Source organism: Mycteria americana, chromosome 3, assembly GCF_035582795.1.
Source record: "Mycteria americana isolate JAX WOST 10 ecotype Jacksonville Zoo and Gardens chromosome 3, USCA_MyAme_1.0, whole genome shotgun sequence".
NCBI classification, from domain to species: domain Eukaryota; kingdom Metazoa; phylum Chordata; class Aves; order Ciconiiformes; family Ciconiidae; genus Mycteria; species Mycteria americana.
In genome coordinates, this window is record NC_134367.1 from 97667549 (window position 1) to 97689730 (window position 22182).

General features: G+C 39.0%; 1 protein-coding gene across 2 annotated transcripts in view; it reads left to right on the forward strand.

Moving 5' to 3' along the window:
- The window catches only part of BABAM2 (BRISC and BRCA1 A complex member 2), a 177945-nt gene that overhangs the window by 88449 nt on the left and 67314 nt on the right, over window positions 1-22182 (forward strand). For both annotated transcript variants that reach the window (XM_075496226.1, XM_075496227.1), the window contains one exon: window positions 6766-6875. In XM_075496226.1, coding sequence (XP_075352341.1) covers window positions 6766-6875 — 110 coding nt within the window. The remainder of the gene's footprint in view (window positions 1-6765; window positions 6876-22182) is intronic.

Below are 22182 nucleotides of genomic sequence, written 5' to 3' on the forward strand. Positions count from 1 at the left end.
CCAATGGTATATTTGGAGATCTTGCTGATACTTTTTTAATGTTTAGTAGATACTTACTTATTTAAATTTGTTTTAATGAAGAAAACTCAGTATCTTGTCCTATAAGTATGCTCTTTAGATTCTGCAAAGTTGTTCCCAGACTACGATTCTCACGTAACTTTTAAAATCGGATTATGCTGGGCTCACACGCGCTCTTTGCCCAGACAGAGTGAGGTGAGTGTTTTGCTGCGTTACCTTGGGAGAGGGGCTGTGTTTGGAACGCTGTGATGCCATGGGCAGTGCACACAAGGTAACTGCCTTTGTTTTCATTAAAGATCCTATTTAAAGAATCAGCACTCCTTGATCAGACCTGGTGGGTTTCCTGGAAGACAGGAGAAAGAATTTCCTGGAATAATTACATATTCTCCCTAGAGTGAAGCAGATTTCTCAGTCTCATTTGCCACTTCACATTCCTTAGCCTGCTTTCCCCTAGTTTTGTTCTTTTTTAAAAAACATTAGATGTAGAAGAAGGTTGGGAGAACATGTAACTGCTTGTATCAAAGCTGGCTAGTGAAACTGCTACACCATAAGGGTACGAGTTGCTTGTGCTTTATTTGACAGTTGTTTTTCACATTGCATGCTGTCGTTTGGAGGGCAAAGGCCCAACTTTGCTAACCGTTGTGATGCAAGTGGCCCATTAGTACTAATGAAGTAAATAGTCTTGTGTATTCTTCTCTGCTGCGATTCACATTTCAGCATTAAAAACAAATTCTGTTGTTCACTTCTCTGATCAGTTGTTAATAAGCGTGGTTCCATTACAGGTGTGTATCACGCCAAATTACATGGGTTAAGTTTGACCCTAAGATAAACTACCTTTCTGAATGCATGTTATTCTCATGCATTTCTCCTTTGGAGACCTTTTTTCTCCGGAAGGGATCCTGAAATATAAATTTCACGCTCAACTTCTGTGAAGCTGACTGACTTGGTAGGGCTGAGAGGTACCACAGTCAGCTAAGTGTCTGTTAAAAGACTTCCACTTGTCATAAGCTGGCTGCAGATGCTAAGATCGATGCTAACTCAGTCCTCCTGTTCTCATCCATATTCTGCCTTTCTATTCTACCTTCCCCCCACCTCCATCACATCACAGAAGTTGTAAATTGGGTTTATCCTTTGCTTATATTATTTTAAGCAATCCCTTTCCCTCCCCATTTGCTGGAGGTTTCCATCCCCTCAATTGCAGCCCTACCACAAAGACAATTATTGAGCAGCTGTGAGAGCCAAGAGGTAAGAAACCTCCAGGAAGAGGTAGGAATGATTAGCTGGGGCTGGGGACCTCCTGAAGCACATTTGGCCTGACCGTACAGTTTGGAGGCTTCTGCAACATCGGTCGTCTGCGGGGCGTCTCGTTACCCAAAGGAACATCCAGTAGGTTGAACAGTTTGTGTGCTCTTCCTTACCTCACTTTTATCCCCAAACCAGTTGCTGTTTGTACTTACGGTACAAATTTAACAGCCCTACCAGAAGCCCTGCTCCCTTGTCTCATTTCCTACCATCCCCCAGGCCAGAAGCTGCTTGTTCTCCCCAAAGCATGCCAATACTCTTCCCACACATCCTTTCCCATCCTTTCTAGCAAATTCTAAATGTCTTTTCCTCTCATTCTTGCTTTACAGTTAATGTCACTAAACTGGATTCCTAATCCCAGGTCCTCAATTTATACATCGGCCCATCGCAGGGTCTTTTCCCCCAGTCTCATGCCCCCTGCCTCTCAAGTCTTCCATGGAGAGGCAGGTCCTGCCGCTGCCTGGGGTAAGCCTGCAGTCGCTTGCCACTTTAGGCGTTGGTGTTTGGTGCAGGGAATCACACTTGCATGCCGAATAGAGAAATACCTCCTCTTGAAAGAATACTCTAATCAGAGGTTGCAAGGCGATTCTTTGTTGATAGCTAAGAAAAGGTAGTAACTGATTTTCCAGAGTCTGCATCTTTAAGGAAAAGGAACTGTAACGTACAACTTGGTTGGGCTCCAGGCACAAGAGGAAATGGGTTATAGCAGTTGTGACTGTGCGGAGCAGATGTTTTGGTTGGACTGGCTATCAACGATCTGACTCATAATAAATTGTCAGTTCCAGTAAATTCCCAGTTTTCAATTACAGTAGGTAGGATACGAGAAAACAATGCTGTTTGGATGGTGTATTTAAAGTGGGTTTGATGATAATTTTCATAAATAACTCATACTAACTTTGTAAAAAGATTATTTTGCAAAGGCAGCAGCTGTAAACATTGAAGCATGCATTTGAATGTACATTTAGACTGATATGAACAAAAACTAACAAATGCTTGTTTAGACAGTGCTGATGCAATTAGAAGTAGGATTTTCAGTTTTACTTCGGAGTCTTGTGATACCTGAAGTCTTTTCCTGAAGTTTTTTTTGGGGGAAAAAAAAATTCTAAATGCCTTCAAACTTCCATTTTCATCTGTTCTGTGCCGCATTTGTATTTTCACATGGCCTCTCGTTCTTGAGTTTCAAAGATAAGTACTTAATGAACCTTTCATCTGCACTGGCTAAGTAGACAAAGGGTAAATTAGAATAAAATACCATGAGCTTTCCTTTTATGCTTTTCTTTGTGAAAAGTTTTATTTATTCTTGTAAGTTGTTGCTAGAAGGTCTCCGCAATAGAAAAAAAGCCTATTGGGTTGAAAATCTTTAGGTTTTTTTTTAATTTTGTTCCTTTCTCACCACATTGCTTTACTATGTATATTTTGCATTTCCACACACTTTGGAAGTTTAGTCAAGGATCAATCCACACTGTGCAAAGTGTTCTGTAAACATAGGAAACCCCTTGCAGTTCTTGAGAAAGCAAGCTATTTATTTTCAGTGTTAAATGATGTATCCATTTTTTTTCCTGTTTGATTTGAATGGGCATTTTCTGAGGAAAAGATTTTATTTTTTTTAAAGAAATACGTAATAGCGAGATGGCAGAAAGACACCATAAATATCTATGTTGGATCTTTTACATCGCAGTGTGCTAGAGGGTTTTTTTAACTATCAGGCATGAGACTGTTGTGGAAAAACTAATAGGTGTGCATTATCACATGCTTAACTAATGACTTCAAACATTTTTACAAACATTCCGTTTTTAAGCCACAAAATTCCTGTGGCCCAGGATATGCTCTCCATTCAGTGGAAGTTCATTTTAATAATACCTTCTGTAGAGTCTTGTGTGGGAAAAGTTCTGTGAGTATAAAATGGTACTTTAATGTTCTAACCTTGGATGCAAAGGTTTATAGAAAATTGCCATTCTTAATTTTTACAAAATCAGTTTTTCTTAAATATAAAATTAATTTTTTAAATAAAATCCTCTAAGATTAAGTGTTGTGAGTTAAATACAAATTATGAGAAGGAACATGGCTACTTAAAAAATGTGTTGAGACTTTAGTTCAACGGCCTCTTTTTTTCCTAAAAGTGAATAATATTGCCAAAGCAATTGGATGTCACTCTCTTTTGAAGCCAATTGAAAAATAAAAATAGAGGTGATTTTTGCTTTGCTGCTCTGTTTAAATCTGGCCTGTTCTTTGAGAGAAATACGCATGCAGAAATGGGAAAGGGGAAGATACTGCCTGGGCAGAGCTTGTTAAGAAACATTAGAAGAACCTTTGCCTTTGGACGCTTTGGTGTAACGGAAGGATCTCAGCCCCTGTTCTGGGGAAATGTCATTGCCTGGTAATATAAGGATCCATCATCACGTCACCTAGTCACTAACAGGTTTGTAGAGGTGACTAGGAGAGAGATCACTGAAGGAGTTAAGTTGTGACTGGCACACACAACATCAGAAAGGTCTATTAGTTGAAAAGCTTTCTACAGTTTATCTGTAAGACATGTGGTTTTGGTTTAGTTTTATAAACGGCGGTTGTAACAGACATACTAGGGTTGAATGCAGTTCCACCAAGCAGATTCTTGCATAAATAAAAGTAACAAAGTCTGAAAGGAATAAACAGTACGGTGTCGGATGCAAAGGGACTTCACTGTAAATCTGTGGCCAACTGAGCAGTAAGGTTGAGCAACTTCATGGTGTTACTGCATTACGTCTTTTTAAAACCTACAGGAATGCTGATTTTTTGCATGTTTTTTAAGTTACAATTCTCTTTTCTCAGGTACGGGGGGCAAAAATATGTATCCATTTGAAAAGCGGTAGTTACAGAAGAATGCCAATTTCTGTACTTAAACTTGCATTGGACAGTAGCTGTATGAACGTAATGCAGTGCTGTGCTGGCAACAGTAGTTGCAGTAGTGTTTGTTGTGTGTTATTTTTGTAAATGAAAAATATCACGTCTCAGTTTATTGCTCTTACTCCACACATCAGCTTTTTGCAGCTTAACCTGCAAAGATACCGTGATGATTTATGTTGTTGTGGGTTTTTTGGGTTTTTTTTTTTTTTTGACCTGGCATGAGTCTTCATGTTAAAGAAGCCACTAGTAAGTGTAGAAGATAGAATGTAATATTACTGTATGGGTTAATGGATGCTGTAGTGGTGTTCACCTAATTTGTTTTGGGGTGGGTTGGGTTTTTTTATTTCCTTGTTTTGATTTTCTTTGATCAGTAAGCACTGAATGGTATTCTAGAAACTGGTCTTATGCATGGTGTCAATTTGTGTGTGCACATCAACTTAAGCACTAATACTACATGCAGGATTAAATATGTTTGGTTTTGTCCGTGTAGCTTGTAAAATGCATGTAGGTTCTGTTCTGTAAAAACAAATTACTTGAAAAGAATTACAAACAGAAAAATATGGCATCGAAAGGACTGCAAATGTACACGAGTGAATGTATTATATGTACGTGTCATCTCTTGAAGAATGCCCATTAAAATAAAATCTTTTTAATCATTAGCATTACTGCTTATTCTGTCTTAATAGTTCTTTTCATTTGATTGACAATTAGCAAATTAATGGGAAAAAGCCAGTTAATGCCATACTCAGCTTCACGAGTGAAAGCTGTTCCTTATTTAAATTTTTTCCTTAATGATGGAAATCTGTGAAATACTGGGGAAAAGGTTGCTGGGGGATTGCACTCTTGGGTATTTTTTGTTGTTGTTTGTCTCGTTGAAAAAGGTTTTGTAATCTGTGCTTGTGGTTCTACTGTAGATGGTAGTGCCACTTGGAAACGTAACACTGAAGGGAACATTGTGGGTCACGAGGTCCTGTCCGTTGCTGTTGCAGGCAACCGTGGCATATAATCCCATCCATAAACTGGTCCTACCCCAACAGGACAGCAGCTAGCTTTTGTCCTCACCACTCGTGTGGAGCGTTGTCCTGCAACTTCAGGTTAAAACCGTGTTCTGATTTCCAGCCTACATGTACTCCTGACTGTTTTATAGGCATTTCTAAGAGTACACTTCTCTTTCAGCTGTCAGAAGTGAGCTGCACACCAAGGCAGAATTTAAGAAAACACTGTCAGCTCTGTCTCATTTTTCATCTAAGACAATTATGCTTTTTTAAGACCCATTCTTCCCTGCAGCTTATCACTAAGTTTCTTGGCATGTTGTGTTCTGCACGTGATAGCTGGTATGCAGCTAGTCTCTCTGGACGTTAACAGTTTCAGTCCTGCCAAAGCTTCAAATGGCCCAAGATTGTCTTCCTGAAACCACTCAGCAGTCACTTTTTCTTTTTGTCCCCAGGTGGGGCAGGGTCTCCTAACAATGTTGAAGTGGTTTGCATGTTCCTTCCTCACAGCCGCTTGTGGGACAGAGCATACCAGGGCACACTGCACCATGCTGATCCTGCCTTGAGCACATATCTGCTGGGTTATCTATTTCCTCTCATATTTTTCCAAAACGGATAAAAACAAGTGCACCTTGGCAAGTTGCTATGTACATATGCACAAACACCTTAAAGGACTTCTTTGTGAGCAGCAAGTAGCACCATATTACTTGCTGTCGATGAGTTAGCAGCGCAGTCACCTTCATTGCTTTCTAACTAGAGGTCAAGAGCTTAAATGAAGTTGTGTGTACCAGAAATGCACTTGTTTGTAGTGTATGTGATTTATGAACTGGAGACGTGTCAGGTCCTAACCAGAAACAATTTGTTCTACCTGATCCCAAAACTGTAGCTGATTGTTCTGATACAAAGAAAACTTAAACTGTGAATGCATTAAGATTGACTGTCATGGTATTTAGCATGGATATTTTTTTTTTTTTTCTTACAGTAGTTTTTATAGAGTATGCGGTCTTTGCTGAAAATAATGCATGGGTTTAATTTGCAAGAAGCTTGGGGCTAATGACTTCTAGAGACAAATTTTGGATCACAAAAACGTTTTTCATCCACAAGAGAAGTAGGAGTTGAGTACAGCAGAAATTTTGGACCATATACTACTTTGAAAAATAACAAATATAAACTCTGTGGTCATAACTCAGTGATATAACATTTAAAAAAATTCTCTGGCATTTGCATCTGATGTTAGTGTTAAACCAAGAATTCTTAAAAATGAAATCTGACTCTCTACTGAAATATGTAGTTCAGCTAATTGAAGAAGAGCTGCACTACTGTACACTTGCTAACACAGTGGGTTTATTTTGTTATTTTAAAGGAAATTAACCATGGCAGAATATCTTTTAAGTACTAATGTAGTAAGAAAGAATAAATTTGCAACCTATTTTTCAATGGTTACACTTTAGATTCCTCACTTAAGCGTCTCCTAAATAAATTGGTATTTGACTTATTAGTTGTTATCTGTAAGCTTGTAAGTACTCAGTTTGTTATTTGCCATTTTATATTTACTATTTTTTATGTACAGGATGTGAATGAAGATCCTGGAGAAGATGTTGCACTTCTCTCCGTTAGTTTTGAGGATGCAGAAGCTACTCAGGTTTTTCCTAAGCTGTATCTCTCCCCACGTATTGAACAGTGAGTGAGACAGTTTTTTTCTGGAGTGTTCATTCTATTTCACCTCTGAACTTTTCAATTTTTTCCTAATACATGTGAGAAACGTTGGCTGGGTGATAACATGCTATTGCTTTAAATTGCTAAAGTCATAATGGTTACTGCAAGTGTGCGTGTGGTGGAGAAATGACAGATTTTCTTTTGGCTAGTTCTGTATCTGTGGCTGGATCACATATGGATGAAGAAAAGCCATCACTGGCTACATGTGATATTCTTGTAGCATCATAATCTATGAAAACTATGCTGTGTTTTCCTGTAGCAGTATATTTTGAGTGCCTCCTACTGTACAGCATACCGATAGCTTCTTTGTGGGGGAATCTTTAATTTTTTCTTTTGGGAAGGTAAGTTCTCTGTATAAACGTAATACATTTGAATAAAGTATTGTTGTAGAAGCTAAAGGGCTTCATTAACTGTGTTTTAGGAATTTGCAGCTTTAGTAAGTTACTTTTTTCAGGAGAATATCTGAATATTTCATTTTAAGATTGTTGAATCTTACTGATCTGTTTACCAGTTGGCAAACAAATCTGCTGAGAAACGAATTTCTACTCTTAAAACGGAAGGGTGAGGATTAGAAATCAGTCTGCTTTCATTAAATTTCTCTTCTTCCATTTCTGGAATTAAGAATGTCTTAATGCTCCTCCTTCCCTTCCGTATTTCAGTCTTGTAATGTCTGCTTCAAAAAAGTAACTACATCAGACTGTTCAGGTATACAACAGTCAAGCTGGTCTAGCATTGTTTCAGTGATGCTTTGTTTTTCTGGTTAATACTGCAGTGGCTTTCCTCTGAACTGGTGATGAGACTTCTGGGTAGAGAAGAAAAGATGGGAAATACTGACTACCACAGTTTTATAACAACTCAGTGATCAAGTTTGTGCGAGTGAAGGAACATGGTATCTTGTCATTTTGCTCAACAGGACATTGGTTTGGATAAGCTGTTGGATGCAATTTAAAAAACAAAAACCAAGATTTGATTTAGATAAAGGCATAAGACTTCCCAGATATTTTATTTAAGAAAATGTAGGTTACACGTGCACGTGCAAACACACACACAATATATTTAACAGCTTTTACATTTTCATGGTCCAAAGGATTCTTCTGCTCAGCTGCTGATAAAAGCAAATGGGCTGTCACTAGTTTCCATTGTATTTTCCGCTCTAGTCACATGTTGATTCTTAAGTGTATTTCAGGCCACCCAGGTATGTCTGTCTAAATGATCCATGTGCTAATGAATACATTGCTTATTTTCCCACTTTCAATAGTATCTCTAGAAAGATGTTAACCTCTTGATACCAAGCGGAATAGCAATACAAAGGAACACTTTGTCTTCCTAAAAGTATTGCATTTTCTGTGAGTGCCCTAAAGAATATGTGATTTTAGATGTGTGACGCAGAGCAATACAGCAGGAGGATATTTGGGTGATGTTAGTACATATCTGACATGTCTGACATATTTATGGCTTTGTCATTTATAGCTTATGTAGTCGCGTTAAAATCATGCCAGTAAACCCTGGAGTTCCATGCCACACCCTGTCACGTTATCTGTGTATCAGAGTTGAGATACTTCACTCATCTAACTCAATCTGTCCTCACGCATTTGTGAGGTATTCATCACAGTATCTAGATACTGGTAACCCATAATAGCAGAGTTGCCTGTGAGCTGTTGCACCTTCCTTTATTCTACTGGCTACTTTTTATGTGCTGTGAAAAAATGTATGTTTTCAATGTTTGTTCGATTGCACTTTAATAACAAAGATGTATTTGTCTCTTGTTCCTTCCCGAAACCAGTCTCTGCTCTGTTTAGCAGAGGCTGACAGTCTAGATATTTAACTTTCCAGTGTTTGGGAACTGAAGCAACAATGCGTACTTCTTTATACTTTTTGCCAAAAGTACAAAAAGCCTCAAGAAGCCCTGAGGATTAGTTTAATGACTTGAGGCCATGGCATGTTACATTTGAATTGTGTTCTGCTTATAAAAGTTCTTTCCTGCTGCTAACAGTAATTGCATCTACAAAAGCCATGTAAGCAAATTACCAGTGTATTTTTTTTATGCAGCAGATTTTGAGGTGGAGTAAGTAGTAGTTGACAGTTCCCAACATAACATTCCCAAGTACTCAACAAAACAGGAAAAATACCAAATTCCCACAATTATTTTGCTAATACTAAACTCTGTTCACCTTAGGAAGAACGAGCAAACAGGAATAGCATTTTCCTGACGTATGAAAAAACATTTTCAGATAGAAATGTTTCAGCTTTGTAGAGAAATAAGAGCAAAGGGCCTGTTTGTGTAACGTGAGTTATCTCCTGCTTTCCCAAGAGGTTTCATTGCTTTTGTGCTCTACCATATAAACATGCATTCCCACATTGCATTTTCTAAAAATGATACATACCCACAGATCTTGTCAGCAAATTTGAGCCCTAGCAATATGAATATAGTGTTTTTGCTTTGAAGGATTATTGTAAAGCACATTTGCTCTATTTTTAGATGGATGCTAAACATAATACTGGTAAGACATTGACTGCTCTTTGTCGTAGACTCTGGAAGAGATATTTGCAAAATGAGGGAAACGTCCACTTTTTATGCTTTGGGGCTAAGACGTTACATTGGTTGGCTTGAAAAAGCTCGCATATTAAAGCAGGCGGTAAAAATGCAGTAGAGAAGTATTGTGGCTCATCTGAGTCAATATTGGTGTTTCATTGACTTGCACGGTGGGATGTCTGGCTGCAAGAGTGTCAAGTCCAGTTCTCACAGTGAAAAAACAACCCCACACTTAGGGATGGGAAGCATTTGTCTTAGTTTATAAAAGTCTCAGCAATAATTATTCATAACTATACCTGGTTTAATTCTTTCATTAAAACTTGCTAGTTTAAAAACATTCCTTTAAATACTAATTGTTCAAAACACATTAACAGCAATTTCTAGTTAATGGTTCCTTAATTTGAAATCAATCACTTTAAAAAGCTTTCATTTTATAATTTTAAGAATTCTTCTTATTCTTTATGGCACTGCATCAATAAGCAGATAGATGCCAATAACAGTCGCTTGTAATGATTTCAAAAAGTAGATTAAGTTAAAGTGAACCGTGGGGTATTTATGATACGTGTTTTGTTTAAAAACTACCATCATAACAGCAGTATTGTAAAAACAAGCTTCTGCACACTTCTGGAGGAAGTGGTAAGCTGGGAAACCCCACAGACTGCCCACCCAACTTGAGAGGACGGTGCTTGTCAGCACCCGTGAGTGTGTGTCCCCAGCTCGTCCTCCCACCTCGGGGCGTGGGACTGGCCGCAGGGTGCTCTTCATCCCCTGCGGACGGCTGCCGTGCTTTGGGGAGAGGGTCAGAGGGCTGAGCAGTGTCGGTACCTGAGGCCCCTCACTTGCTCGTCCACCCGACCTGCTGCTGCTAGGTAGGCACAGATGTATTCGGAGGCTGCTTCTGCACTGCTCTGCACGACGAGGAGCTGCTGGGATATTTACCCTTTACGTCTCTGTTGCGTTTCCATGCGTTATTCGTAATGTTGCTAAACCTGTTGGTAGAAAGCATCTTGCTTGCTCAAAATTATCTTTCTAGTGAAAGTATACTAGATATTCGTATGGAAAGGAAATTTGTGATAAAAATATCCATCATATCTTTGTTTTCTCTTCATTAAAGGTCACTAGACTCTAAATCCAAGGAGTCAGTGTGAGATTGAACAGCTAATTTCTACATTCATGCTTAAAATGGTTGTCAGCGTGCTACACATGAATGTGATCAGAAGGTTTCTTAAAAAAAAAAAAAAATTTCATATATGTATTTTTTTCTTTCGTGAGTCATCCATGCTAAAGAAAATTAAAATGGGCTCCTCTTGGTTCACGTTTTAAGGAAAAAAAGATACAAGGGTGGAAACACTGTTGCTCAGTGAATGCTGTGTTCCCTGGATTCATAGAAATAATCCTGCAATAAACACTGTTGTCCTGGAGGGCTTTTCTCTGATAAATACGTGGACGTGAATATGCTAAGAAAACCAGCTGTCAGTAGAACTTGTTTTGCTTAAATGCATCAGGCTCCATGCTTTGGGGACTGAAATGGCTGTTTTTTACTGGTCTGGGAGCTGTGCCAGAGGGTTCTTCGTGACTGAGGGTGGTATGCAGAGTTCGGTGACTGCGTTTAACCTTCTCATATGGGCAGGGGAGAATAACAAGAACCTGGTCTGAACTGTTAGACTTTGAATGTTTCTGTATGTTTTTCACGGATGGGGAAAAAAAAAAAAAAACCAAATACAAGAGAAAATTAAGCACGTATATTTGCTTTAAGGTGTTTCTGATCTTTCACCTGTCCTTTCTGCTGGGAGTTGGAGGAGGAAAACCATAGAATATTACCCATTTACTGCCAAGTACCGCCTCTCGCTACGTTTGAGATGCAGGGGTGCTGAGAAGGGCTTCACCTTTAAAGTTGGCATGCCATACTGCTGAGTGCACATCACCACTTGAAGCCTGCTGTTTCAGAATGATTATGAATACACAGTCTCTAAATGAGTGGCCACGTTTAGGCCTTTTTATATGTCTGTCGTTGTAGAAGACAGAAGTAAGAAGGTCTTCTGTTTGGCATATTAAAATGTGCTTATTCATCTGAGTTGATGATTTCAGTAGAATTTTTAGTAGACAGCCAAGACAGTCCATGACTTCATCAAATCCCAGAGCATCTTTGCAGACACGGGAAGCAGGAATGACTGTTGCTTTGCAGGGCTTTCTCTTCCATGAAGCCTAGTTTGGTCCTGCCTCTATACAATGCCTGGCCAGTGAGTCAGTGATATCTCCTGCCTGCTGTATGTGCCGTGTCCCCATCAACCAAATCTTCTGGAACTGTAGCCAGTACCATAACCTGATTTCCAGTCTAGCTCTGCTTTGCAACTCTTCCTGTGTCCTAAAAATCATCTGTTTTGCAGCACCACCTTTTGATGGCCTGTTGACGGCTTCAGAAGAGATCGGGATAGACTGGGATTGACAGTCAAAACAGATCGACTTGTACTTCTATCCCAAGAGTTCAACTGTGCCGGTTGTTCCTTTTTTTTCTGAAGCTGATAACAGAACAATTAGTGAAAATAGTTGTAAAAGAACTAAGATTATGTGTCTATCATCTAAATGGTGCTTTAATGCTGGATATGTTAATGCTGTCCTTAAATGGTTCAGTTAGTGACATTTTTTTTAAGCTGGTTTTCTTTCAGTTAAGAGACTAAGCAATTAGACCTAATCATTGAGGTATGAAATTCTTGAGGTAGTTCGGTGGGACTGATTTTGTTGCTAGGTAATGAGGTGCCAGTTTCTCTGTATAGGAGATAAGGGGCGGGTTTTGGTCTGACGTACGCTTTGTGGCAATCCAGAGCTCAGCATTGCCTCAAGTCTCAGAGCAAAACTTAAGAGTTCAGTGTTGGGAAGCATTCATGTCTTCCTGGAGGTTTTGTCAGGTTTCTCTCAGAGTGTCACCTTGTATGCATAAGGTTCTGTAACCTGATGGTGGAGGGAGTATTTTTACATGATAGATCAAGTACTTTACCCCTTAAAGGATTTTCTTGTATAGTAGAAAAATATGTATAGAAAATGGAATTAATAAGAAATTACAAAAGAAAATGGAAACGTGATTCAAGACAGCCCTCTCCAACTTCCTTCCTCTACATACTTCTGACTAGAGTGGAATGGTCTACAGAAATTTCAGTCATTTTCAACACCTTTGTTTCCTTTCAATAGAAATCTTTCCATTAAGGTGTTGCATTTTTTTCACTTGTGTACATATAGTTTATTTCAGGCTACCCTAATTAAACATACAATTCTGTTTCATGTTATGTTGTCATATGCTATGCGTGTACCATGTTTCATTGTAATAATCCCTGTTTCAACACAGGCATTTCTAAGTACAGTTGTAAAGCTGTACTCTTCTAAAATATCCTCCTCAGCATTTTTACTGTGGTACCACTGCTTCTAGGCGTGTTTACCCTCCTACAAAGAGTGATAATGGAGGAAGAAGGGAACAAAGTAATTTTTCTTTGGGACATCAGACAGTATTCTTCATAAAGATGTTCTTGGTTCTTTACCGTTGCCCATATGTTTAGACTTCTATCTTTGTACAGTGAGATTGTCAGAAGCACTTAATTAGTCAAAACTAATTCTGGCAATGACATTGAAAATTACTGTCATCTTAGTTACTAGCTAAGCCAGTACTTAATACTTTTGAAATCCTCCTCTGTATTTGCAATAGGAATTTTTTTTAAATTATTTTCTTAGATTGTGTTTACTTTGCTACTGAAATTCATTTTAGTTTTACAAAATCTTACTTTTCTTTTGATACATCAAATATTTTTGGCTTTTCTACTGCCTGTGTTGTCCTTATGGTTTGGGGGGGTTGGAGGGTATTTTTATTGCCATTCTGACAGTCCTGGTGCAGTACTGAAGTGCCTTTCTCAGATATTTCCCCAAGACATTGGAGCACACACAGCAGATTACTTTTTCCTTTCCTGAAATGTTTTTGTAGGGGAAAGGAAGCCTGCTGAACAGAATCAATCCACGTTAGTGCTGAACTGTGTCATTCACAGGCGGCAGGATTTTTTTAATACCTAAGAATTGATAGGAATCTTTTGGGTTTTTTATGTAGGACCTTTTGTTCTGAAGAACTGTGTGGGCCAACTGTAGGGCCAGCTTGAACTCCTTGAAATGTTTTCCATAAAATTAGTTAGGCTGACCAGAGAAATTTGAAACAAGTGTCATCTTCTTTTATTCTATGGCTTGTGATATGGCAGTAATAGAGCAAGCAGGAGGGTCTGGTAACTGGGGTTAAATGTTAACCTAAAAAATTCCTAACTAGGTGTTTCTTGAAAATGCAATGAAAAAATCAGATCCTACCTGAATTGTAAAATTTAGACATAGGGAAACTTAACTTAGAGTTTGTCTAGGGCTAAGTTAATTGTGGTTTGATGGATAATGTGCTGTTGTTAAATACTACTTTAAAAAACAACAACAATTAAATACAGAGTTGCAGGGAAATCACAATTGAAGCAGTAGTTTCTCTGTTGTTAAACATGTTTAATTCCACAGACTGTCTCTTTGGAATGAAATAGCTCTTGCAGAAGAAAAGTGCTTCAAAATTACTGACTGCATCAAATTTGAAAATTATCTAACAAGTCTGAGACTTCTGCCAATTTATCCTTAAATGTAATCACATGAGCAGGTCATGGAGGGTTTTTCTTTAAGCTCGAAGTTGAGCTTTAGCTGTTCAACTGTATCCATTCTAACTGGGCATTAATTACCAAAATTGGCAAACTAATTACAGTGAGTTAATTAGAATTTGTCTAGGCAGCAAATGCAGTGAGTCTAGAAAGGCACATTTACTCAACAGTTATGAAAACTCAAATTCCCTAGAGTACACTTTGAACCTGCTTTTGTTGCCATGTGGGTATTTTTCCCATTTTTTGTTGTAAATCCAAACCCACCACTACAGAACTTGATATCATCTTTTAACAGAGTACACTTTACTGAAGCTGATTTTTATGTATTTGGGATATGTGGCTTGCTCTCTGAATACGGCGACTAAGTCATTTGTTTTCAGAGAACTTCACTCTAATTGCGATCTGCACATTCCAGTGTTCTGTCTTCAGACTCTTGCTATTTTATTATTTAAAGCAGTTAACAAAAAGTCAGCTACTGTTTAATGCTTGCTTCTGGATGGTCACGTTCGATAGGTACAAATCTCTGACCACTTGGAAGTGAAGAGTTAAGGATTTTCAGATAAAACCTCTAAAAAATGTGAAACGCAGAATTAAGTTGTATGTGAAAGACCTCAGTTTTGATTGCCTCTGTGGTCTTCTTCCCCCCTCGGTTGGGGAGAGCTGGCAGTACCCACTAGGAACCACGTTCCTGTTGCTGGCATTTCGGGAGGGAACACAGTGGCACGGGGAGCGTGGGTTGAGGAGGATGGCAGAGCAACAGCCCTGCAGGGAATCCGATGGGCAGGAGGGGGACTGTAAGTGGAGGGATCTTGGACCTGTTGTCTGTGTGATCAAAGGACAGGATTGAAGTGTGTCCTTCGAGATTACCAGGTCGTTCCCCTGCCGACCTGCCTTTTTCCCATAAGCTTCCTGACCCCATAGTAGTATTAGGTACCACCTCTCTATTTTCTTAGCTCTCCACCTCTCCTTCTCCTGCCAATAATCAGTGGCATTTTAAACTTAATGTCTTCTTGAAAGGAGCTTTAATACCTCCTTAATTATCTGTTGTAGGAGGATGCCATTTCCCCAAAATAAATTGTGGCTGATTTTTGCAACATGACTACTGGGTTTCTGGGGGTTTCCTTTTCCCTAATTATTGTCAAGAATGTGATTCATTGTATTGCTGATTTCCTTTAAGGCATATGAGGCAGTCACAGTCTGTCCCGCTACTTAACTACACGAGCTACTCAGCTTGTGTGAATGTTAGCTGAAACCCCGTTTCCTTTCAGCACTTGCACGTTGGACCTACCTGGAGAATATGTATAAAAGACATATTCCCAAATGTGAGACTTTTTGTTGAATAATATTTTCCTAGATAAGAGATTCCCCTTCAGAAATATTGAGAACTATCCTAGGAGCTTTCCTCTGGAGAATCCCCTTAACAAATCACAAGGATTTGTTGAATTGTGAACCCAACACAGGCATCCTGTAACTATACTGAACTTCAGCTTTCTTTAAATGAAAGTGCAGATCGTAGGCAACATAGAAAAGTCATTCTTTAAATGGAGTGGAGTTGCTGTATTTTGTAGGTTTGCTTTTTGAAAAACATGAAAGCTGATCTTTGTAGAAAGCAGAAACAGCCAAAAACATAATTGTGCAGAGCAGGGCTTCATGTGAGTCCCGTACATTTTGCATCTTTCATTTCTCTACAGCCAGCACTTCTCAAGGACTCGCGGGACCTGATTAATCTGCAGCCCAGAAGAAACACACACAGGTAGAGTTGGCCTATGGGCCACCTTACATCCAAGGAGCTGCATACTTCTTTTATGTTTAAGGAAGCTTTTATTTTTCTTTCCCAATCAAGAAGAAATGCTCCCTGCTCTCTTTCGTTGCAAATCAGCAAATTCTGCTGTCTTCAAGTTGTCACAGGCTACAGCTAAACTGTGGGACCCACCTCTGAGGTTTGCACCCTGGTCAAATTCAAAACTAGTGTCAGGAGAAGACCTGGATGTTCAACATCCCACTTCCCACCCTGACTTTCGTTGGAAGAAGTCCCGAGCACTTGGATAGAGAGGAACTTGTGTGCTCCAACAGGTCTTTGATCTGGATGATTAAGAGCCAAAACTCTGGTGTACACGGTGAAGCACACCTGCCTTGCATTGTTTCAGTTTTTTGGGTTTGTGGGATTTTTTTTGGTGCAGTCATTGATATATCTCGCTAAGAAAATTTGGAAATGCTTATTTAAGACATTTATCAAACGTGACATGGGGTAGCAGTGTTTTGAAATCCTTTCATTTCAGTGGGTTTATAAACCATTCCTGTCTTTCATGATTTCTGCAAATCATGTAGCCAATGTGTTAATGGAAAAAAATCAGCACTTTTTTATGTGTCGTTTGGAAAACATACATGTGTGTTGACTAAGTCACAGATCTCACGTGTGATATTTAATGTGTGCATGCAGTATGTGTCAAACATCCCACGGAGGAAGACGAATTAAATGTGGCAGGAACTGGAACTTTAGAATACAAAAATGTAGATTCTTTTTTGTTAAATTTTAAAACTAAATTCTTTGAGCTGGTTTCTGGTCAGGGGCCGCTGAAAATACATGAGGAGGAAACTTGAGCTGTTTAACAATTTCAGTGGACAAAACTCTGTTAGTACCAAAGTTGCAGACACCACAGTGCAAATAGAGCGAAACAATTCTGCTTGCAGATATTTGCTGTGGAAGCCAATAAAAGGGCTGTGCTCTTCTGTGTGGTTTAGTGATGTCAAGCACTACTTGCTGGAGGCAGCTGCGCTACTGCAATGCTTTCCTGACCTTAAATAGCCTATATGCTGGGTAATGCAAGCATTCAAATATAAATACAGGGCACGTAAGGACAGAAGGAGGCCAGAAAAGCCATCTAGGCCCCTTCCCTCCCCTGAATTAGTCAGTGTCTTCCTCGGTATTCTTCTCTTCTGGTATTTGTCCAAGATATTTACAAAACGGTTTAGACTAATTGTTCCCTTGTGTTGCCTCAGTACTGTTTAGTCCGTATGTTAAGTACTGCGTGCAAAGCAATTCTGCTCTTCAGCTGCTTGCTTTCCTTTCCTTTCCTTTTCCTTTCTCCGTGGTTGCCTTTGATAGCAACCCAAACAGCTGTGCAACCTCTGTCTGTCCTGGGCGGCTGCGTGTACCTCAGCAGCAGCAGCCCGCTGCTCTTCCCTAGCCGCCCTCTCTAGGGCAAGTAGGACTTTATGGGACATGTTGTGGAGGTAATTCCTTCAGGTCGTGTTTTTGGTCGGCTTCCCAGATATTTTGGGGTTTTTTTTTTCCTTTTACTCTGTAATGGTAGGATGGTTAGATGGCATGTATGTGTAATTATATAGTGATCCTCTTAATTTGTTCCATTGCTCAAAGATCGTCTGTGTTTCTTTTGTAGCTGTAATGAGGACTGTGTAACTCGCTTCCTACCACCTCAAATCCTGTTGTTTTCAGTTGGTACTCTTGTTTTTGTTCACTTACCTACCACTTAAGTTTCTCTTACTGCCTTCTTTTTTTTTTTCTTTAGGTTCCGTCTCTATTTTCTGGTTTCTGTTTGGCCGTTTGTTTTTAGCTCTGCATGCATCTCTGAAAATACGTTTCATTTTCAAGAAGTGAGCCTCTGGTTTTTTGCATGTCAGGTAGCAGTTTTTCCTGCAGTTGACATAGAAACTGCGAGGAGAGTTGAATGGTGAACGTACATCATGACAAAGGAAGTCTTGTTGAAAGTTTAGGCACTTTTTGATCAATGAAAATCTAACAGCCCTTTTAATGGTCTGATACACAGAATCACTGCACGTCCAGAACAGTCATTTAGTGTTTTTTACAATTTCAGTGCCTTTGTTCTCTTTATTTTAAAACATTTTAACATTAACGTTTTTTTATAACACTTAAAAATGTTTATTTTACATTTCTTTTAACATTATGTCTCTTTACAATTAATTGCTTGCATTTATAAAAGAGCGAAAACTTCAGGATTTTTATGCAACAGTGAAAGCAAAAAAATTCCATTAAATTCTGTTTGTCAAAACCTGGATTACATATAATTGAACAACCTTTTTTCCCTTCCGTGACAGTATTCTATTTAGAGTACATGTCTCAGCAATAACAGGGATCATATTTCTCAGTACTATGAATTTCTTTACTGATTTTTTTTTTCTACTATTCTGTTAAAATTTTGGAGGTCATGTCAATTTATAAAGTATATCAAGTTCCTTAACCTATGATAGCTACAGTGCTTTTGTAGAAAATTCATTTGCAGCAAATAAGGGGCAGATTTCACATCAGAGTCGTAGAACACTTTGTTGGAAACGAACTCTGAATCATCCAGCCCAGCTTCCTGCTTGGCACAGGACTGCCGCCAGCGCTAGCGCAGGTTTTGTGCGCTGGGGCCTTTGTCTGGCCGCGACTTGAATGCTTCCCGCAGTGGAGATCCTACAGCCTCCCTGAGGAACCGGTCTGCTGCTCTGCTCCCCTCCTTAGGAGAGGAGTTCCTCCGAAAGTCCAGTCTGAGCACCCCAAGGCCTCAGTTGGCCCAGTCCTTGAGATCATAAAGGTGTCTCTGGGTTGAAGCTGTGCAGTTTGTTGGAGCAGTATTATACAATGTCGTTAACGGTATGCCATTTATCACGGTGGTATGGAAGCAAGGTACTCTTCACCCTTGAGCTACCATTCTTCCATTTCAACTCTGAATCAGTAACGGAAGCTATGTTAGCACTACTTGCTTCCCCCATAAATTAGGCTTGTTTTCGTTAGTCTCATCGTGCTTCTCCAGCAACATGGAAGGGTGAGGTCTTACGGATATATTGCTGGCTAGGATTTGCTCTGGCTGGAGGTCATGATGAACTGGTATAAAGTTAAATTAAGTTCCCATCTCACTGCTGACACAGTAAAGGCATGGCATGAGGAGTGAGGGTATAAGTTTGCTGCATTCTGCCAGGTATCACCAATGCATGGTCCTTTAGGGACTAGCTGTTACATGACGTAATTTAGAGCAGTGTAGAGCAGTGTAGAGCAGTATGGGGCCAAAAATCAAAGAATTTGGGTCAATATTATGGGTGGTGGTATGCCTTGCCACACCCAGGCACATAATACAGGGAAATGTCTTTTACTTTATCTTTTTAACTCTGTATACTGAAGGCTTCTAGTCTCTTTTCACTATACAAATACTAATTTGTATTTTCCTTTCTTAAATTTCATATACTGTAGCAAAATTAAAAAAAAAAAAATACCCTGAAATAGAACCGCTAGTCACTAGCAGTGAATGATCTTGGCAACGCAACTGGCATTGCTGAGTACTTTCTATGTACAACTGAGCACACTTAAAATGCTAGGAAAAAGGATAGATTTACCCTGGTTTTGTTTGTTATACTAATGCTATGAAAGTCTAGCATTCTATTTTTGTTCATCTACCAATCTGTTCAGCATATTTTGTTTAATAGTTTAGTGGTAGAGTCTATATGCAACCACCCATGTTACATCAGACACTGTGCAACTGGAATGTTGTTTACTTTTCACCAAGGCAACTCCCTGTTTTTTGTTAATTAATATCTAACAAGGTCCTACAGCTGACTCCCTTTAAAGTCAAGAATGTAGGGGTGTTGAGGATTTATAGGCACACTGTGCTGAGGCCTTGTAGCAGCAGCCGGTTTTGTGCAACTGGCGCATTAAAGCAGACGGCTTGGGGGGGGGGGGGGGTTCATTTTTAGGTGTATGTATTTTTCTCTTATTCTTCCTCACTTATCTTGGATAGGTTATGTTTGTACTGCACGTGCACAGTCCTTTAATACCTGGTGCCATGAAGTTATTTTCTTAAGCAACAGAATGAAACCAAGAAGATTTGTGGGAAAGTCTTCTACAGCAGTAACCTCTCACTGTCCTTTTGGGGACTAAAGGAGAACTCACATTTCTGAGGTGGTCAAGTTAGCACCTGTGACTTGTGTTTAAAACACAAGGGGTTTATTTTTCGTATTTTTGACAACAGGATAACCCTCAAATGTCTCGGTTACAACCATACCAGCAGGGATTTTTTTGTTAAATCTTTACACGTTTTGTCCAGGCTTGATTTGAAATGATGCAAGGAATACAGTATACACAATTTTCTTAGTGCTATTCCACTGATAAAATGTTTTACTGTCTTTTAATATGAATATCTGTAAATTTTTCGCAAACTTTAATGTGTTTATCTTCTTGGTACACTTCTGGGATAAGTTAGTACCAAATATTGTCAGGATGTGTGAATGTATCCATGTGTGTCAGAAAGATTTAATGATTAGGAAACTAGAAACAAATAGAGGGTCCCTTTGATAGTCTAAGTCTGTACCAGAGCAATGTTGCTAGGCTTAGAAATGTGGTCTCTTTCTTTTATAGTCAAATTTTGTACCTAAAATGTCTTCCCACTTAGTGATCCTCCTTAATCACTGCCCTGCCTTAGCTGTATAGGCTGTCTTGAGGCTATAGGTGCACTGACATGTGATACAGGTTCCTCTAGCATCTCCACTGTTGTTATTTGAGCAGTGTGCTCTGAAGAAAATGAAATAAAAAATTCTGTACGTGCAGAAGTACTTTTCTTTCCACCATGAAAAAGATATTTTTAATAGTTCAGTATATTTTTGAGCCTTGACCTCTGCCAGAATATCTCAGTAACATAGAGATAAATAGATATTGCAGTTGGAAAGCTGATTATAATTGTATGTTAAGGCAAGCAGAAAAGGTCTTTTCATTTAATTCAGTCCTAAAAACCTGTAAAAATACTGGATTCTATTTTAAGAATGAATAGTAGGTAAATAGCGTTCCATCCAAAATCTGCCAATTACTGATTGTGTTTGTGTTCTCTTGATTTTTTTTTTTCTTAAAGTTCCTTTGTTGTAGGAGGACATCTTGGCAGAGCTTCACATATGTGGTTAACTGCTTGCTGAGCCACAAGCAAATAATACTGTACAGTTAAGCATTTCTTCCTGCATCACCAATTTCTATTCTCTTGGGCAACAGGAGTTCAAATCTGGGCAAAGATGACAGGCATAAACCTGTCTGATTGGATTAATAACATAGAAACCGTTGCTAGCCTCCATAGTAATCTTTTAAAGTTGGTCTTGTGGTAAGTTTCTCAACCCAGATTTTGATTTTGTTATACCAGCAAATAGATAGGTGAATAACTCTTGAATCCTAAAGGACAAAAGGAGAATCTGTTTCCCATTTTCAAGCCTGGCAGATAGGATTCTGCTAAAGGAGGTTGGAAAGGGTATCTGGAAACCTGATGGGCAATGATGATTCAGAGACGGCTTCCAGTATATTGACTGTGGGGGATTTCGTTTTAAACACTGTATCATTTTTGCTTGTGTGGCATTTTCAGTATCCCAAACTGCCTTTTCTTGGAAATAAGTAATTACTTTGAGGAAGCATAAGTTTTCCAGTCAGTGTGTTCGTTGACACCTGGAATGGAGTTGTGAAGTAGAATTGGTTTGCTTATCAGTTGGATAATATAATAAAGAAAAAAGGTTTTTTGATAAATGTATTTAATCATAAAATTAGTGCTGCACAGGGAAAGTCATGCTAGGGGGAATGACCTCAAATTGTCCCTTTACCATAACCTTGCAAAAAGCTCAAGTAGCATATTTTGAGTAGTAGGATCTATATTTTGGGTTGTACCATTAAATTGAACACATGGGAAAAATCTATCTGTAAGTTAAATTTACTTTTCTGTTTCTTTGTAGCTGTGTTGGAATGACAATAATAGCTAACACTTGGGAGGGTAAGGCTGTGTTACAGGAACTCATAGGGACCTTTTGGGAAAGAGCAATTCTGAAATTAAGATGATGATGTTCAAGGACTTCAGTTATTGTCATTTCTTATACCTACAACATGGCATGAATTCGACTTTATTTCTCTTCAGCATGCTGCAGTAGGCCTTTATAAGCTCAGCTTATAACTCTGTACGTGCAATGTGAGACCTAAATCCTTAGGAAGGAAAAAGACAAACATCTCTTGGAAATGAATTTGGTCCTTTGGAATTACTCCAGTGTCTGGGCAGTCTTGATATGGTACCTGCTGAAAAGACTTTCACCTTGATTAGGATACCAG